This window comes from Camelus dromedarius, chromosome 1 (assembly GCF_036321535.1).
Source record: "Camelus dromedarius isolate mCamDro1 chromosome 1, mCamDro1.pat, whole genome shotgun sequence".
Taxonomy (NCBI): domain Eukaryota; kingdom Metazoa; phylum Chordata; class Mammalia; order Artiodactyla; family Camelidae; genus Camelus; species Camelus dromedarius.
Window position 1 is genome coordinate 78968589 of NC_087436.1, and position 19922 is coordinate 78988510.

Sequence of the window (19922 nt, forward strand, 5' to 3'; positions counted from 1 at the left end):
AGAATGTTCTTTAAAAGTCTGAAGAAGAGCATGAAAAATAATGTATAGAAAATACATGTGGTCATAAATGATAGTGAAAATAGAGTTTAATTCTAAGGCTGGAAGATCTAAAGTCTTATATTAAGTTAGTCTTAAGATAAAGGCCCTTATATCTCAATATAATAATGAGATCTTATTAAGTGAAAAATCACATAAAACTAATATGCCTAAATCATCATAAAGATAAAGACTATGTTTCTACTGTAATATTCTCATTAACAATCTAAGGGGACTCGAGGTGGATCCTACATGTAAGTGTACACAAAACCAAGCAGAGAACCACACCTCCACAGTCCTGGAACACAGAGGTAGTATTTTACTCAATGAAACTACTCAGTGAAATGTACTGGTAATTCCCTAGAACAGATACAATCCTGAAAACAATTAACTAAAAAAAATCTATCAAAAAACAGAATAAAGTTTAGAATAAAAAGTATAGAAACAATATAAGGCTCAAAATTAAGCTCTGGCAGACACACAATGCAGATAAAAATATCTTACTTATGGAAAACTGTCTTCACACCCACACTAGCTTCCACCCATGCTCTGTTACCGGTTTTCAAAAATTTTTTAAAATTATTTTTATATTTTATATATTTTATGTAAAAATTATATTTTTTATTTTTTAATTTTTGGGGAGGGGATAATTAGGTTTATTTATTTATTTATCTATCACTTTAATGGAGGCACTGGGGATTGAACCCAGCACCTTGTGCTCGCTAAGCACACACCATACCACTGAGCTACACCCTCCCCGTTACTGAGTTCCCCTCCTCTGTGCCCCCACAGCACTACTAGCTTTATCACTGTCCTTATCACGTTGGAATACCATGTTTACTTCTGCTGTCATTTTGAGTTTGGAAACTCCTCCAGGCAAAGGATCCTGGCAATCTTATTTATCACTATATATTTAGTCACTTACTGAACTGAAACAAATATCATGAAAAAGACTGAGTTTTACTGCACACCAAATAAGGACACTAAGTTAGGAATGTAATGTAGTTCCCTCTGCCTTGAATACTTTAAAAATATACTTGCACACAGACAGTATCAGACGGAAATGGCACAGAGAATGAACAACTTCACTAATATCTGGGCTGCCACTTGTGGGAATTTTAAAATCACAACCCCAGTGTGTTTAAGTATTAACATTTACAGCTTTTTAACACAGAAGATTCCTAGGAATAATCTTGTGCAGAGTCAGCATTTGGCTTAAGAAACAAAAAGGTGGTCCTTTTCTCATTTATTTTCCTCAAATACCATGCCCTTCAGTACAAAGGCATCTATCACACTGTAAGAGCATCCCATCCCTCTGACACAGCCTGGATACACTTAAAATGATCTTTGAAGAATTGTCAATAATATTCACCTACAGTCAGGTGACAGAAGTTCAACTGCTCCAAAATATTCCACGTTCTAGTACATGTTATGTTTAATACTGAGCTATCCACTGGACTTACCTTTCTCATACACTGAAAGAAGAAAAATGGTTAGTTCTAATTACCTGGTTGGTGTTTTCAGGAAGAAAAGCCAAGGCTGCAGCAATACTGCCCTGGGCTGCCAACAAATTGGCATACTGACTCATCTTCTCAGCCAAAAGAACTCCTACAGTGCTAGTGTCCATGGCTTGGGTGAGTTGCACAGCTTTTCGCAGGATGACAACTTTCTCAATCAGATCCTAAATGAGAAAAAGAAGGGAGGGTGAAGGAGAAACAGACAATGACACCAAGATGTGTACTAAGAGGAGTCAGGAAAAGATCAGGAGTTACTGACAGTTCCAAAGTCTACAAAAAGTGCGGTACCTTCCACATACTACATACTATATAGTATTATCACCAATCTTAAAAAGGTCTGGAAGACTTGGCCACTACTGAGGTAACTGAAAAAGTAGGTATCCTCTTACTCATAGATAAAACATAGGTTACCACCTTTTCCTAAACATCCTTAAGCTGCCAGATACTCGTGAGCTAAAAAAGGCAAGTATCCCAAGTGATGGGGAGAGGCAGAGATCTGAAGGCAGACACTGGGTTGCAGCAGGTGTAAGAGGAAACATACTTACGTATACAAAAATAAAAATAGTACCACTGAGAGGTGACCCCAAACAGGCTTAGTATTTCAACCCAAAGTTTCTCATGTTGTTCTTCAATGCCAATTCTTTCAACAATGGGGACCTATGCTTCAGGTATAAAGTACAAGAATATCCCAACTGCCCCTCATAAGTACACAAATCCAGATGTGTGAAACAAGTTGTTTTCCCTCAGAAGCACTTAAAAGGAAAACCTTCCAAACCATGTGCTGGTGAGAATGTGCAGCACTGGGGCTCTCATCCGATGAGTATGTCATCAAATGTTTCAACCCTGAAGATAGTAAGTTAGTGCTCCTTCAGCTTTTTATTTTGAAAGAATGTTAGATTTACAGAAGAATTACCAAGATAGCAAAGAAAACTCTGTTCCCTTTACCTAGTTCCCCCTAAAGGCAACACTGTCCATGAACCTAGCAAAATTAACAAAACTAGTAAATGATACAATAAACAAAACAAAACAAACAAAACAAAAATAAAAGGAAAACCTTGATTCCTACAAGATTTTTGGTTTCAACAGTGATTTTTAAAGCAAGAACTTTACTGGGAAACTCTTTTTCCAGAGATAAAAAGAAATATTAGACTGAAATTTCTTGCAGCTTGCTGATTAAATGCTTAGAAAGAAAAAAATCTACATCTATAGTTCTCAGAACCTGAGAATATTCCCCATATTTTTTACTTCCTCTCTTGCCTGTGTATTAGTGCTACATGAGATTCCATTTACTTCTTTCATTTTCCCTGAACCATGTCTACTGTACTAGGAATGTCTCCCCTTCCTCACCCTACATTGCTTCTATCTTTGCCCAGGCAGACAGCATCCCTGGAGACAGAGAAAGGGGCAGGAGGAAAAGGTTAAACTCTAGGGCTGTTATCATGCTCTTGCCATCTACCTTCCCCAATAAACTACCATATCAACTTTGATTTCACAAACAGCTGCATTCCTATTTTACTGTCCCATCATCTCAAACTGCCTCTCCACAGATAGCAATAAATACACATAATTCAACAAAAGAACTCCTAAAATGTAATTAAGGAGGGTGAAAGCAATGAATTTCTGGAACAAATCAATTTCTAGAATATAAGGAGACAGGAAGCACCTTTTGTATCAAAGACACTAACCTGAAGGGACAAAGGGTTGCTTCCATCTTGAGCTTTAGTCCAACATGCAACTAGTTTCTCTACATTCCCTGCACAAATATAGCAGAGACATGCCTGGGTCTGCAGGAGACTATCACCTTCACTTTCAAGTCTGGTTCCCAAAAGGTCTATAGATCAAGAGGAAAACAAAATTACACACAAGGCAATCTGTACATGAGGTCATGAGCAGCCCAATAATATTTTCAGAAGATGGATTAAACTTTATAACCAATGAGTGGCAGGTAGAAACAAAATCACTGTGACGTAAATGTTCAGTAAATATTTTTTGTTACATGAGGGGAAGCATGTGAAAAACCGATATAATAAACAATTTCATAAGATTCTATACCTAGTTGTAGAATGGATTTCCATTCATTATATTAGAAAAAATTAATAATGGAAACAATACTTGAACAGAAAAATTCTAATGAACATTTAACTGCACTTCATCACATCAGATGCTTTTGTGAGCAGTGGACTAAAATATGGCACATTTGGAATAAACATCAATGGTAGCTAGCACTACTATAAATTGTTTATGATGATAAAGTTAATATCCTATAATCCTGTATTCTCATAATAGTTTCAAGGAAGCAAATGGTTGTTTGTTTTTATACTAGCAGCATAAAGCTTCTGCTTTTGCAAATGAGTTTTATTCCCTAGTTATCAGTTTAGTCATGGCCTTTAATGGTAATTTCTACTCACATGTTATAATTATTAATTTTATCAAGGTAACATTTATTAACATTTATAAGAGCTGACTATGTGTCATTTTACATATGACCATACTAAGGCTTAGGAATTAATTTTTCCTAGGGTGTACAGCTAATAAAGTGGCAGAGGCAAGATTCCAAGTTTGGTCTGTCCAAAACCAATATCATTAAATAATACTATTAAAAATAATGACTAATAGGTATGGAGAAGCAATGTAGTTAGTAATTCTGAGAAAAGCATTCAAATGAGAACTTTGTTTTCTTGTTGTGATTAGAAGGCTTAAAAAATTTTCTCATAAAGTCTGTCATTAATTTTATTTGCAATAGTCCATGCCATATACATAATATAATATAAAGCTCATTTTCTTACCACAAAGGGCTGAAAACTCATCTGGTTTCGCGTAAGTCAGTACTGCAGCTAAAGCCTCTCTCCAATTTTTAAGGTCACAAGACTCAACAATCTCCTTCCAGTTCTTCATCACTACTGCAGTAATTAGCTTGGGAAAGGAAAATGAAGGGAGAATTAAAAGCCTTTGGTGCATTAATAAAAATTAACTCTGGCTAATCAATCATTTCTTTCAAAACTACTATTCAACGTTTCATATAGAATAAAAGCAGCAGCAAACTGAAGTGTATTCTTGAATCAAATGACATAAAAGACAGTATCAGTTTTCCTCAAAAAAAAAAAAAAGAATCACACTAAGATATTTTATAAAATGCTGAGACGAAAAGTATAGGGTGTAACTAAAACATTGAACAGGAAGACATGACTTGGTCTGAAGGATCAGGAAAAACTTTCTGAGCATACAGACATTTGAGATGTGAAGTTAGAATTAATTTCATCAAGAAAGGAAAAAACATTCCTGGCCAAGGGATCACTAGGGGCACAGTCCTGAGAGAGAAAGGCACATGGAGTGTGTGAGGAACTGAAGGCAGCCAGTGTGGCTAAACAACAGCAGGGGAGGGAGTGACACTGAGACAGCCTGGGAAACTGACAGCAACCAAAGCTGCTGGCACGGAACACTGGGACAACTTTTATGGAAAGAAATGTAGTATTAGTAAGCTTAAAAATGTACAGACCCTTTGTACCAGAAACTCCTTTCCAAGAACTACAGCCTTATGAAACAATTAGAAATTCACACAAATCTTTCGGCACAAGGATGTTTATCAGGATCTTAACTATATTAGGAAAATATCAGAAACCACTTAAATATCCCCAAATAAGGGAAATAATATATCCCTACTTATAGAATATTATAGAGCAATTGAAATTTTGCTAAGACTCTTTAACGATATGGGAAAATGCTTACAATGTAAGTGACAGTATCTGTAAGTAAAACTATACATATATAATCTTTCTTTTTTTTAATGGAGGTACTGGGGATTGAACCCAGGACCTCGTGCATGCTAAGCACTCACTCTATCACTGAGCTATACACCCACCCCTCTATACATATATAATCTTCATTCTGTTTTTAAAAATTCTACAAATACATAGAAAGAGGTACAAAAGAGTATGCACAAATCTGACGGAATTACGGGATATTAAAATTTTTATCTTTAACATTTTCTATGTTCTAACTTTTCTACAATGAAAATATGAAAGGTATTCTTCATTGAAAAAAATACATATGTAACAACAAAATCTGAAGTAATTATACCAAGCTATCAGCAATAACTACTTTTGGATCAAGGAATTATGGGTAGTTTTTTTGTTCTTTACTGTTTTCTGCATTTCTATTATCTATAGTAAAAGTATACTATTTTACAAATGTGTTATTGTTTATCTATTTTAAAAATAACATACCCTGGTAATTTTGCTTTGGGATTTTGCAAAGTACTTTTTCTGCGTTCGGGCCAAGAGTTCTTGTCCACCTGCTATAGCCAATATAATGGCATCAGCCATGCGGTTATCATGTAAACAAAGGTCAACAGCATTCTCAAAGTTACCCGTCAGCAAAGCCTGAGTAATTAAACCATCAATATCTGCAATAAAGAAATAATATACCTAAGTTAAATAAAGTTTTGTTATAAGAAAAAAACACTACACCTATGAATTTTTACACACACATACAATGGAGAACACATGCTCATTCTCAAATATTACTGGTGGATTAATTTCTAATATAAGCTCTTGATATCTATGAAAATATACTGAGATGTATGGAAATAAAATTAGGTAAAGTAATGTATTTTCCAGAGTGTTTAAACTGTAGTAATAAAGATCATTATACAGTTTCTATCACACAGGGTTAGATCATACTATCATTTTTAAGGTACTGATTACATATGCTAAATGGTAACTGAGTTCTTTTCAATAATCTACCATCTGTAACAAAATGTTTCTAACTTAAGCTTAGGGACTACTTGCTTTCAGATGGTTAAAAAAATTAGAAATCGAAACTGACAGATACCCCCACTGATGGAGATGTTAAATGTTCCTCCAGCTGATGGTAGAAATTCAGATTCTTGCTTTTCCTCTTCAGTGCGCTAAAGATGGAAAGGGCAGCAATTTAGCTGGAATGAAACTGGAATAATTTACCAGCAAAACAAAATTTATGTATGATTATTCACCTACTGACTAGATGACATGGCAAGTTATTTCAGAAAAGTTCTCAGATTCAAGTTTACACTAAGATCCATAATTTCCCTAAGTATTAACTCTCACTATATAATCATAAATAAAAGTCATCAGAAATAAACTTAAGTGTACATGTCCATTACTGGTAGCTCAGAAGTTATTGAGGCTGAGGAATCTTTGTTTTCGTAGATACTTCAACTAAGAGTAGCCTTGAAACATACAAAATATGTTTTTAATGACACCATATTTAGATTTTAAAACCTCACTTCTATAGATCTAAAAATTTGTCTAATAAGTATAGTTATAATAGAACTTTTCTGTTTTAATTGACTCAGTCATAAACAAAAAATCACATGCATCCTTACATAAATGAAATATAAACAGATTATTTATAAATATACTCATTAAATTATAGATTTTGTGTTCTCTTAAAATAGTCATGTCTAGAACAGCAGGTTGGTCTGGTAAGAATATACACAGTTCTGCTATAAATTTCTGAGACTACTTGTAAGACTGAGTAAAAATAAATATTTTTTTTCTTTAGAAGAAAAGAAATATAATGGAGACATACTGCTGGCAAATACTTTAAATGCTTTCTGTTCTATGCATAAAAATTCTACAGAAGATGAAAAATAAAATATATACGAGATTATAGAGAAATTAAAAAAAAAAGTTTTACATGAGATAAAATACCTATCTTCTGTGCTTGTGTTACCTACACATCTGAAAGTTAGCACTTAGTATCCAAAGCCAGGAGCATTTTTGAATTGGGTAATTTTAGTGTAAAGCACAACACAGGATCATCTGTTAATAATGTTTAATTAGCCAGTATTGACCATTATAAGAGAATAACTATAGCGTTAATTCTTTCCCCAATGAAGCATTTTAGAATCGAGAACTGTAATAAAAATTTTTTTAAACTTAAGTTATTCACATTAGGTAATAAAATCAGATACTGATCTGATTATATTCTCTAACAAACTTACCAAAAAACCCTTTTCCTTCTTTTAACGATTGTTAAAATTTGCTTTCTAAAAACTACTAATAAACCTTTATGTATGGACTTCTGAAACATACATAAAGTCAAAAATACACAATTTATTATGTGTTGGGTATCTTCAATGTGTAAGCTACTATGTTTTATTTTATAACAAATAGCATTATCAAGATAAAGGGGAAGATATCATGACCTTAAACAATATTTTTTCAAATATTCTGAAAGCATATATCAGTAACTGCTGTTCTGTTAAATACATATTTACCTATATATTTAATTCATGAGTGTATTTCCAAATGGCCCTCTACTGGACAATAGTTAATCCAGTTGTATATAAATAAAAGTACATTTCCTTATAATTCTGTCTAGGTATTCCCAAAATTAGTTCAAATTTTTAGTAAGACTTTACCCATCTCCTTTATTCTCAGGCTAAATAAAATGTGAGATCTACTTCTAAGGAAAATGTTTTTAATAATAATCTTGTAGTAGTCTAAATTTAGTGATTAATTATTTTTATAACTTGGTAAAAGACCGTAAGAAACTTTACATAGTCAGGATAACCCCAAATCACAAAGAAAAATGAAAAAATCAAATATGAGATGAGAAATAAGTACTTGTTGATTAATTTTCCAAGATGAAATATAATTTAGAAAGCAAGAAAAGTAAATTACAGAATTATTAGTGTTTTAAAAAAAAACTCAGAAAATTCAAAGGAAAAAAAGAATGACACAACTCTGTGTTCAAGGACTCTTTTTTAACTAGTTATAAAAATTGTCGATAGAACTCAGGACACATTAATAGTAAATCATAATAATCCGTTTATTTAGTGAAACATTCTTTACTTAAACTCAAAAGTTCAAAATTAATTCAGAAGCCTATGCCACTGCTAGTGAGCCCTAAATATTAACGTGCCAAGAAAAAATACTAACTTTACATAGAAGGCAATGTGACCAAGTTAAGTCAATCTCACATCAACTATTAATTTTAAACCACATAATTCAGAAGCTAGGTCAGAGAACTAAAAATTTTAGAGATGATACCTCCATCAAGCTAGTAAATGGACTCCTACCCTAAGAATCTCTAAGAAAGTAAACTCCAGCTTTATTTTGGAACAAGTAGTCAAGAAAATTTTCCATTATTTCAATGTGAGATAAACAAATATCATATATTTCCCCAATGTAATTGAAAATGAAAAAATAAATACCTCTCCCAACAGCTGCTCTTCAGCAGCAGGGCTCTCCTCCCCATCACTCTGTGCTACTTGGTCAGAGTCTTTAAGAGCCTTTGGTACACAAAACAATTACAGGAGGAGTTGAAGAAAGTTGCATTAAAAGGTTATTAGTGAACAAAGAAGACAAAAGACCCAACCAACAACATTCATAAGAAGCAACTAATTTATTTGAGAAACACCATTAGAGCAAAAGCAGAGAGTAATTACTGTTAAGACCTAGCCTTTCTTTCCTACCAAATATCCCTGAGCAACCAAGATTTTAACCTGAAGTATCTGAGCAGTCATTGATTTCATTTTAACTCTTTTGCAAAATTCAAATAATGTCAAGAGAAAATAATAATCTACCAGGTAAAACTTACACTATTTTAAAATGAGAATTATTCTTGTATTAAAATTCCTATAGTCAGTATTTTTTCTAACTGTAAAGCAATAAAATAAATTTCTTAAATTACATTTCCTTATGACCTAAATCAAAATTTCAGAAGGTAGTTATTTGTAAAGGGTTTCTCTTACCACATCAGGTCCATCCACTTTGTTCAAGGCCAAAGCAATCTGAAATAAAAAAACCCAATTCACCTACTAAATGGAATTCTATTTCAAGCCACATAGCAATCGTTCACCTCTTACTCCATTCTCATTGGCAAAAATCCAAAGAAGTTCAGATCAGGGATTGAATGTTTAAGAAAAGAAGAAAATTTGTACAGATTCTCAATAGTCCTAGTTTCAATCATGTGGAGTTCTACTGCTCACATGTCATCTACTGCCAAACTAACCTCAAAACAAGCATATCTTCTTCTACTTTGTTTCAAGTAAGATAACTATAACTTTTAAAAATATTTCTTCAGGGACTCACTATGGAAAGAACTGCTATTAGAAGTATTTTGACAAATTGTATTTTCTCATTTTTTGCTATCGGATATGTAAAGTTTCATACTAATCTTTTGCAAACCAAAAAAAGGTTATAGCATCAAGAAGTTTAGACTAATAATAAAGTTAAATACAAAAAAATCTAAAAGAGTGAGCAAAGATACGTAGCCAGTAAGCAGTGGGGGCTGTGATGTGACCCCAGGTCTGTCTGACATCAAAGGAGCACTAATCTTCACCGTGCTCAGTACTATTCCATATACATGATAAGCCTACAACTGTAGAAAACTCTAGTCATTTGTAAACAATGACAAAGGGCTAATACAGGTTATGCTCAGAATCTAAAATACTTCCTTCAAGGTTTCCATAGTCAGAGTGTTTTTACTGCTGTTCATGTCAACCATGTGGAATAATTATTAAATCCCTCTTTGAGAAGAAAACTGTAAAACTGGGATACGACCTCCTGTTTTTAAACAGGGATCTTTTTTTTTTTAAGTTAAAATGCTAAGCAAATCACTTGAGCTTTTTGTTTGTTCAGGTTCAGTACAATAAATTACCCTTGTTCCAAAATATTTATCAGTTACTAATGAGCTGGATCAATTCAATACACAGTTTGGGAATTACCAGCTGAAGGCATAAACAGCTAGGGTGGTAAATTGTGAGAGCTTGAAATAGTACCTTATTTTTCATCACTTAAACTGTAGTGAATGCAAGGTGATCACGAACAGTTTCCCTCTCTCTTTCTTCCAGGGCCATTGGTTATACATCCTCTTAAAAATCTAAGTGTTATTTCCACAGTGTTTCAGGTTCACAGCCTCTCTTCTTTCAAGGCCCAATACTCCCTAATACAGCTCTTTAAAACAAGTTTGAATTAAAGGTGGTTCTGGCAGCTCCTAAATCCAGGTGTAATGAGGAGTTTCTTGTTTAACAACATGGATCCAAAACTTTGGCTACCAAGCACAAACTCTTATTAAATGTTTATTGAATGATTTGAAATAATTTGTGAGAACTTAAAAAAAAAAACAAAAAACCTATGCTACATAAATATTTCACCCGTGTAAGGACAGCCTTTAAACTTTCCCCAAAGTTTACCTTTTTTCCTAGGTCTTCTTTTCTGTATCCTAGAAGTTCAAGGTATTTTCCACGAGAATCATCTTCAAAGTTTACCTTTTAAAAAAGACATATTCTTGAAACAAAGACCTGCATTTAAAGGCCTAATTTTTAATTAACTGCTCAAATTCCAAGTAGAATGGTTAAAATATCTAAAGTCTACTATATCAACTAGAAGGTTCACTGTAAGAGAACCAAAGAATAGTATTTTTTTAAGAAGTTTTTTTTTTTTAAATAGTAAGTGTACTAGTAACTAATATTCCCGGCTGACTAAAGCTTACTTTTAAACTAATTTTTGTAAAAACAAAGTCATGTCCAAAGGTTATATGAATGCAAAACTCACATTATGTGAAACATTCAATGTCTTAAAACTCTTTTTTAAAACTAATACTTACTCACCAAATATAAAAATAAATTTAACCTTACTGTATTTACTTTTTGGAAAATTCAGAATTGAGAAACAGACATTCTAGGGGAAGTAAAATGACCAACCAGAAAATTCTATTTGTTATTCTGTCATAAATGCAACTCAGTAAAAAGGATGAGAAATGCCTACAACCTCTCACCCCTACACATTTTCCCTCTTTTACCATTTTCCCTAACCAGATCTACTTCAAAAATTACATACTCTATTGTATTCATTATACTAAGCTCTATGTTCTAATTTTAAAATAGGTCTGCTGAATGTTATGTCTCTCTCACTTTAAAACATTTATTATACCATTTTTTGCTTTTTAAAAAAGTATTTCATATTAGGCTTTTCAAAGCAAAGAAGAACTCTTGACATAAAAGTGTTAGCTCATGTGCTCTTCATAAGGTTTCTTTAATTCCATCATGAGATCCCGGAAATCCCATGCTTCCCACTGTTTCTTTGACAGGAAGACAGATTTAGTGTATGATGGGAGTAGCTGAATGTGCAGATAATGAAATAAAATGGTTTAATACCGACTTTACCTTCAAAAAGGACCACACGTTTTTTTCAAACTCAGTCTGAGAAGCATCGATCTTTTTCTGACAGTAACTGACGAATCCTTGCGACTGCACGACCTGCTGGAGCTGGTCGGAGCGGCGGAGGAATTCCTTCTCAGTCACCACCTGACTAATGAACACGTGGTTCTGCAGCGCCTGCGGCTCGACCCCCTGCTGAGGCTGTGGTCTGACATTTGCAAAAGTAACCAGTTTGCCTCCGAACTAGAACAGAACAAATAAACTACATCAGCTCAAACCACGAGGATGCAGCCCCAAAACATGCTTACTGCAAACCCGCGAAAGGAAAGTACTGTGGCCTAAACACGATGCAATTCGCTGATACGCCCTCCCGTACTCCAGTGTGACCCCAGCTATCAATTATTCCTCTTCACACCACCCACCTTCTACATAAAATGTCCTAGTTACTGTGGCCCCAGTTTCTCACCTATTTGTTGTTACTAACTTCCACATACGCAACACAACTTCTCTTCAAGGCCCGGGTAAATGTCACCTGTGCTATCCGGAATGCCCTCGGTATATACTACATACACAGGTAACTCTTTTGATTCAACTACTAGCTATACGTATTTGCCTCACCTTCTAGTCTAGGCTCTAAGTTTTAAAAGGTAGTAGAATATGCCACTCCAAAATATGCCATTTGTCATAAGAATTATTTTGAGCTAAAGAATACCAAAAGACAGTAGGAGCAAGAAAGACATCTGACCTCTTTCTGAAAGGAGATGAAACTCCCCTATGAGAGCTGCTCTCCCTCCACTGGGAGGAAAGAAACATTTTTTTCACCAGAGATGGGAGTGCAGACCAGGAAAAATCTGTACAAACAGACCTTGTTAAATAAAAATTATTTCCCTCCAGTCTCCCTACATATTTTAGTTACTTTTCCACAACTGCCATTCTTTGTTCAAACTAGTATATAAGCACTCAGGTCTTGCCACTGGTTTGGAGCTTCATTTCTCTACAGGGCTCCCAAATAGGAGGTTTGCTCTCCTCCTATTAAGCAGGCTCAGAACTCTGCCTCTGGCCTCTAGTATTCATTCCTCAGGTCTAGGTACTGATCTTTTCTTAAATTCCCTGGATTTATTTCTTCCTTTTACAGTGCCATTACTCTGCCGAACTCTTCTTTTCACACTGAACTGCTGTATGATTGCAGGCCTATTGTTCATCTTTTCTCCTCCAATCCTTACAATATGCTACAGATTAATCTTCCCAGATAACAGACCTTTGATTATGTCACTTGTAAATCCGTCCTTTGGATTTAATTAATCTCTCATTCCTCTTGTCTGATCTTCTCTACTATCTGCTCTCCTGCCTTTGAATCTTTGCTTTTGTTTGTGACTTCCCACTTAACTTACTGAATCCTAACCATCCATCTAGTTAGTTCTTTCCTTCCCTAAGCAATTAAAACATTTATTATTATAAAATTATGTATGTACAAGGTTTAAAAGAAAATCAAACCATACAGAAAAACCTGCCCCCTAATATAAGCTACTTGAGGACACAGACTATCTAGTTCACAGGTATGTTTTCTGGGCCTAGAATGGCACTTGACAAACAGAAGATGTTCACTATATATCTTTGGAATGAAAAGTGCATGTCCACTGGCCAGCACTAAAGTATTATAAAGACAATAAATAACATTCCTTTCTCCCTCTTATAAGTTTGGAACCAAGTACAAGAGATGCAGCATCAAAATATCAAGTTTTAGTGCTGTCATAAGTGCTGCTAGACTGGAGGCTCTAGTTCAGATGTGCAACCACATTGGACCTTCTAACAAACTAGAATGTAGGCCCCTCTAGAAAAAAATGAAGGAATCAAAGAAGGAGACAGAGAGAAGGAAGACAAACCTAATAAGGTAGAGGGGGGAATGGTGCAAAGGTAGCACAACAAAGTGAATGTACCCAATACCACTGAATTGTATATTTCAAAATGGTTAAAATGGTAAATTTTGTGTTATGTATATTTTACCAAAATTTTTTTAAAAAAGGAAAAAAGGGAGTAGTTTCCGTTTTTCCTCAGAAACCCTACTGAATGATGAAAACCCACAAACACATCTCAAACTCAGTCTTCTATCTGAGGGATCCTATAATAACACTTTATTATAAGACCTTTGTGTTTATGGGCCGTAAAAACAAATCCACCTACTGAAAAGGAAGCACCAACAGGCCTTCGGATCCACTTGGGTGGCTTCTTCAGAGGCAATACTATACTATGCTGAGCAGTCTGCTGAGGAATTTGTAGCGGGGGAAGGGGCTGTCCTGTGCCAAAGGGATCAAGATTCCCAAAAGATGATGAAAGCTAAAAAAAAGAAAAGAGAGAGATTTTGTAAATTATACAAGACTATATTACATGTTTTCAAGTGATTGCCAAGAAATTTTTTGTTATAATTATCCAATTAATCGGTATTGTTGATCAGGAAAGTCACTTTCAAAATAATTACAGTTAAGATGATTTTTTTCAAGCATTATAATAAAAAACTTTAACACTTCCTATTACCTTGTCAACTTGTTTCTGCCTTAAACCATCTGTGCTCCCTCCCATGATAGAATAAACGCTGATACGGCCGTCAAAGGAAGCAGCCGATAAGACAGCAGGATTTCTGGGACACCACTGGATATCAAAGCACCACTGTGTGTTGGTGGGAAGTTCATATAACACCTGTCCCAAAAAAAAAGCAGAAAAAAGTATACTCACTTTAATTAGTTTGATCAACAAGTACAACTTAATTAAACATGTACTTTTAGAAAGTATCTAGCCAGGAGAAACAACTATAAAAATTTCTTTGAAGTACAAGAGAATGCCATCATGATAAAGAGGAATGCTGCTCAAAATTTTGACCACATTTGGAATAAGCACATCTTTAAAACTGCAGTTTTTTTGTTTTTATTGAAATGGTAGTAGAGGTGGCAACTGAAAGACTAGAATAATCTCTTAGGGTCAACTTGTTAAGTCAAAGACCAATAGGGTCTCATCTAACTGATTCTGCCTGCCAAGATTCAAAGAACCACATTTAGCTTATTTGAAGATCAAATTAAAAAAAAAAAACACCCAAAAAACCAAGATAAAAAACTTTGAGAAGCAAGAATTCACTGAGAAATTTGGCTTCCAGTTAAGTAAGAAAACATGTTTACATCATTCTTATTACTGTGTAACTTTTCCTTAGAAGAAGAATATGGAAAAAGTATTAAAAATGGCTGATATAAATAAAACCCTTACAATGTAATAATTGTTGCTAACTCAAAGTTAGTGTGATGGTAACTGATGCCCATAGGGTTACAGGTTTTATAGCTTTAAGAAATAAGTCAAATTAGCTTAACTTTGGCTTCATGTGACATTTAAAATAATTTTTTTCTTTTATAAGAAAATAAAATTAAGTGAAAAGGCATTTATCCTGCTAGTCTTTAACACTTAAGTTGATTGGTAAGACTATTAGATTCTTGATATTTGAATTAGTTGTCTATTTCTAATTTGCATTTAAATAAAAAATCTATTACATTTTCTTAGTTGCAGCATGCACTAAAAGTTTATTCCTTCAAAGTCCAAGCAAACACAACTAAGCATACGCAAAAAATCATTTTATCAAATTACATAACTAAAAAAATTAGAACCCTAATTTCCACGAATTTTGAATTCACTTGAGAAGGCACAGTGTAAAATGCAAGATTTTTATTATTTGGCCTACAAATCAAATGAGGCAAAACTTATTGTCTTTTTCTCATCTACCCTAACATTAATTTTTCTATATTCTTACAGACATCATTGCACCTGAAAACTTTAAAACCACACATCAAATAACAAAAGTGCTTGTTTTAATTTTAATATTATAGATTAAAAGTGATTGAAGATACTCTTATTTTTACCAGCATACCATCAGGGTAACTAGAAAAGCATCTGCAATAAAAGTTTAAAAGCTGTAATTAAAATGTATGTTCTCTTGCCCAATAGTGAAAAAGATGGAAATTATTAAGAATAAAAATAATAGTTACAAGAGATTTTTAGCCCACAACCCAAAGCAAATAAAATTATATTTATATAACATTTATATTTAATAAAGTAAAATTCCCTCATCTAAATTTCCATGGGTAGAACATATGACAAATATTTTATTATAAAGTATTCTTGCTGTACAGTTCAGAAGAGAGAGTAAAAACCTGCATCCATTGATTTCCAAAAATCAAAGAGGACCTAAAAAGGCAAAGCCAGAAAAAGACCCAAACCTTGAACACTTCTACTCTGAAGACACTGGTTTCCAGAAATCACATTAAATGAATCATTTCCAAGTTTAGGTTAACACCTTTTATTGGGGAGTGATTACTAGGTTCAAATACACTATTTTCAATGACTGATATTCCCAGATGAAACAGCTGAGTTTAGACAATGTTCATGACAAAATCTCTGTTAGATTAACATTTTACACACATGTCCATCTACTCTCACATGTCCTTAATTGTAAACATGCAGTAAAGAATCCATACGGAAATTTTCTTATTCAGCTAGAGATAAAATACTACGAGAGCTGTAAGTCTGAGAAACATTTCCTCCCCATACCTCTCCTGTGTTTGGGTTGGAGCAGAGAATCTTAGCATCTTTCCCACAGCTCAGCAACAATTCAGGATCTGCCATGCTCCAAGCAATTGCCAAAATCCCCCTATAAAAAACCCAAAGAGATAAGTAATTTTTAATCTTGAGAAAATCAAACCGCCAAATTATTTCTGTCAGGGGTTTGGAGACACACACTGCTAACAGAAGTATAATTTCATATATAATTTTGCTAGAAAGCTGTTTAGCAATGTGTATGCTCTTTGATCTTTACAAAGATATTCAATGTAGTGTGCAGCAACAGCAAAAATTTAAAACAAATGCCCAACAACAGTGACTACATAATAATAAATTACAGATCATCTTTTGATGAGAAAATCTGTAGTTAAAAATTATGTTGTAAAAATTGATTTCTTATTGTTAGACAGTCTTCACCAATCAATGAAAAAAGGTTAACTATGTACATAAATTTGTATAAAAATACAATTATATTAAATATTTGCATAAGTAGGGTTATGTGTATATAAATAAAAATATGCACAATAAAAATTTTACTTATGGATGGGTTGGAAATCTAATTATTTTACATTTTCTACTTTTTGTTTATATTTCTAGCTTTTGTTATCAGGGGAGATCTAGCATATAAGTTTTTTTAATTAAAAGAAAATATTTTAAATTCATCACAGAGAAATACTAGATCTAAATACTAAAGATCTGATTTTACAATTTTTTGTGTTTTAATAGCTTTTGGATTTTTTTATCTTAAATATAAGAAAGTAATATTTTTGGTGGATGTTCTGAAAAATCAGATTAGCATCCCTATAAAAATAAAAAAACTTGTATCCCATTATCCAGAAAAATGCACTAGATAATAGTTTGCGTTTTCTACATTCATGTCTCTGCTGTTTAAGAGATGAAAGAAGGAAAGTTAAGCTATCACACTATGAAGAAAAATACTAGAAACTACAATTTAAATCCCAGAAACTTGAAAATAGTAAATACTACTAGTAAATACTAGATTCTAGAAAAATACCAGAAACTAGAACTATGTTTGTGTATTTCTTCAAACAAAAACATACAAATCAATATTCCTCAATTCTCCTGAAAACATTACAGTAGTCCTAAGATGCATAGTTTTTTTTCCAATTTCCAAAATAAAGATAAATCTCACTGTCAATGTATATATTTAGCATTGTTTTTCTTTCCCCTGAAAGTTGGTTGTTTTTTTCTTTCAAGTTTTTTTTGGTGGAGTAATTAGGGTTACTTATTTATTTGCTTACTTACTTTTAGAGGTGGAACTGGGGATTGAACCCAGGACCCTGTGCATGCTAAGCATGTGCTCTACCACTTGAACTACATCTTCCTCCTTAAAAGCTGTTTTTAATTTGATGGTATTTCTTTTAATCTCAGTTGTCTCAGAATCAGGAAAATATAGTATAGGAAAAGAACCCAAATAGTTTAAGAATGCCTTTTCTCTCCCATTTTATTTTTAAAACATTAAAGTCTTTGTAAAAACTTTAAGGAATGGTGTGATGTACACCCTTACACTCGTCATCTAGATTCACTGATTTGGCTGCACCTACTGTCTTTCTCTTTCTCTACATGTGTATTTTGACCATTTGAGAATTAAATGCAAATATTATGATATGTCACCCCTACACTTATCTCTGGAGATAAGAACATTCTCCTATATAACCACAATATAGTTACATATTGAAAATATTTATTATTTATATGCAGTACTTTAGAGTCCATATTCAACTTTCCCCAGTTGTTAACAATAATGAAGGTGTATTGTCTCCTCCCTTTAGAATCCAATCATGCATGTCAAAAATTTCAAGGTATGTCAAGAATGCCTTTTTAAAGAAATCAGTGTCATATTTAATACTGCATTTTAAGGAACACTTAAGTTCTTACTAAGTATTAAAAAAAATTGCTGAACTGTAGAACTGAAAGGGATTTTAAAAATCACATAATCCAACTCTTAAATTTATTAGAGGGAGAAAACTGAGAACTCAAGAGGTTGATTTGCTCCTGGAACCTACTATGGTATTCTGTCTTGCTAAATTATGACCACTTCTAAAACTGGCAGTAGAATATAGTGTTAAGAGCATGGATACTGGGATCAGAATGTTTTGGATTACAAGTCAGCATTTGACTAGTTTTGTGACCTAGGCCAAGCTTAGCCTTGCTGAGCCTCAATTTCCGATGTGTAAAATGGGATAATAGGACTTACACCATAGGTTTGTTATGAGGATTAATCAAGCTAACATTTAAAGTACTTGCATACTTTACATGCTACATAAATGTTAGTTGTCCTCCCACTGCACTGTAAGCTCCCTGAGGGCAGGAATTTTTGTCTGATATATTACTGAATCCTAGTACAGTACTTGGCACAGAGCACATGTTCAATAAGCATGTGTTGAATGAATAAATAAAACCTTACCAAACATGAGAAAAATATTAAAACTTCTCAGAATTATCCCTTCTTTACTAAAAAGTTAATTGAAGCACAACATCTAAATAGGATTATACTTTGACTAGGTTCTTCTCCTTTATCAGAAGCTAAAGGAGAGATCATACATTTTAAGACTTCTTAAAGTATGTAATTCCACTACTTAGGGGGGGAAAAAGATTTAAAATGTCTATATCCTTAAATATAAAAGAAGAAAAAAGCCCAAAGTACTTACAAAACACTGTAACATTAAAAGGGATTTGTTTTGTGTTTAAAAACATTGAACAAATATGTGTAAACTCCCTGGATACCTGAATATCAATAATAGGAAATCTGTACAACTACAAACTAAATTTAATGCTACTGAAACTAACACAAGAAAATTCTCGTATCTTTTTAGAGCATCCACACATTTATTAAAACTGAAAGCAGAATGAACCACCTAATTTCTCAAAAATGTTTCCCTTTAAATTAAGATAGACACTCGAAAGTAAAACAAACTTTCATTTGTTGCTTGACATTTAATGTTAGGAAAGACTCTTCATAAGTATGACTGAAATAAAGATGAAACTGTGTAACTGTTGTCCCAAGAGTTGTCCCAAAGTGTTGTTACACTAGAATTTTGACCTATTAATCATTACTTCAAACAAGTAGTGGAAAATCCGTTAACACATTTTCATGCTGTTGTAATATGAATTGGCTACCATTGTTTGGTATAGAAAATCAGATGACTATTGCTTAAAATGAAAACAAACCATTTACACTAACTTTTACAAGATAGAGACAAAGTAGATTCCCTAATTTTAAAAAACTATCTGATAATTCAAAGTAGTAAGTAAATACATTTTTAAAAATTAACAAATCAAGGTCCTTGGAACAGGAGCATGTTACCTGGCATGGTTTTCCAGGACACGGAGTGGAGAGGAGGCAAAGCGCAGATCCCACATCTGGACTACTGGTAACCTATCATCCTCAGAGGCAAGGACCATTTGAGTAGCAACATCAGGATGCCACGCCAGCCCAGAGCAATGCATCTGTAGATAGTTAAGGCTCACATTTTATCAATCATACTACTTCTTGAAAAGCCAAAATGAAAATGAAGAATATGCTTCTGTTGAAATAGCATAAAACATTAGCTCAGGCTTATTAAAAAATTATTTATTTTAATTGATTTTTTTTATTTGTTAAAAAT

General features: G+C 33.4%; 1 protein-coding gene across 10 annotated transcripts in view; it reads right to left on the reverse strand.

Annotated features, from left to right (window-relative positions):
• SEC31A (SEC31 homolog A, COPII coat complex component) overlaps positions 1 to 19922 on the reverse strand; it is a 60478-nt gene that overhangs the window by 24076 nt on the left and 16480 nt on the right. For 6 of the 10 annotated variants that reach the window (XM_010983561.3, XM_010983553.3, XM_064485818.1 and 3 more), the window contains exons 7-19: positions 19622 to 19764; positions 16285 to 16384; positions 14233 to 14394; positions 13882 to 14034; positions 11707 to 11943; positions 10735 to 10809; positions 9292 to 9330; positions 8752 to 8829; positions 6384 to 6459; positions 5777 to 5955; positions 4340 to 4466; positions 3239 to 3384; positions 1544 to 1717 (exon numbers count right to left, since the gene is read on the reverse strand). In XM_010983561.3, coding sequence (XP_010981863.3) covers positions 1544 to 1717; positions 3239 to 3384; positions 4340 to 4466; positions 5777 to 5955; positions 6384 to 6459; positions 8752 to 8829; positions 9292 to 9330; positions 10735 to 10809; positions 11707 to 11943; positions 13882 to 14034; positions 14233 to 14394; positions 16285 to 16384; positions 19622 to 19764 — 1689 coding nt within the window. The remainder of the gene's footprint in view (positions 1 to 1543; positions 1718 to 3238; positions 3385 to 4339; positions 4467 to 5776; positions 5956 to 6383; positions 6460 to 8751; positions 8830 to 9291; positions 9331 to 10734; positions 10810 to 11706; positions 11944 to 13881; positions 14035 to 14232; positions 14395 to 16284; positions 16385 to 19621; positions 19765 to 19922) is intronic. The other 4 variants (XM_031432949.2, XM_064485834.1, XM_064485829.1 and 1 more) reach the window with 1 other exon arrangement.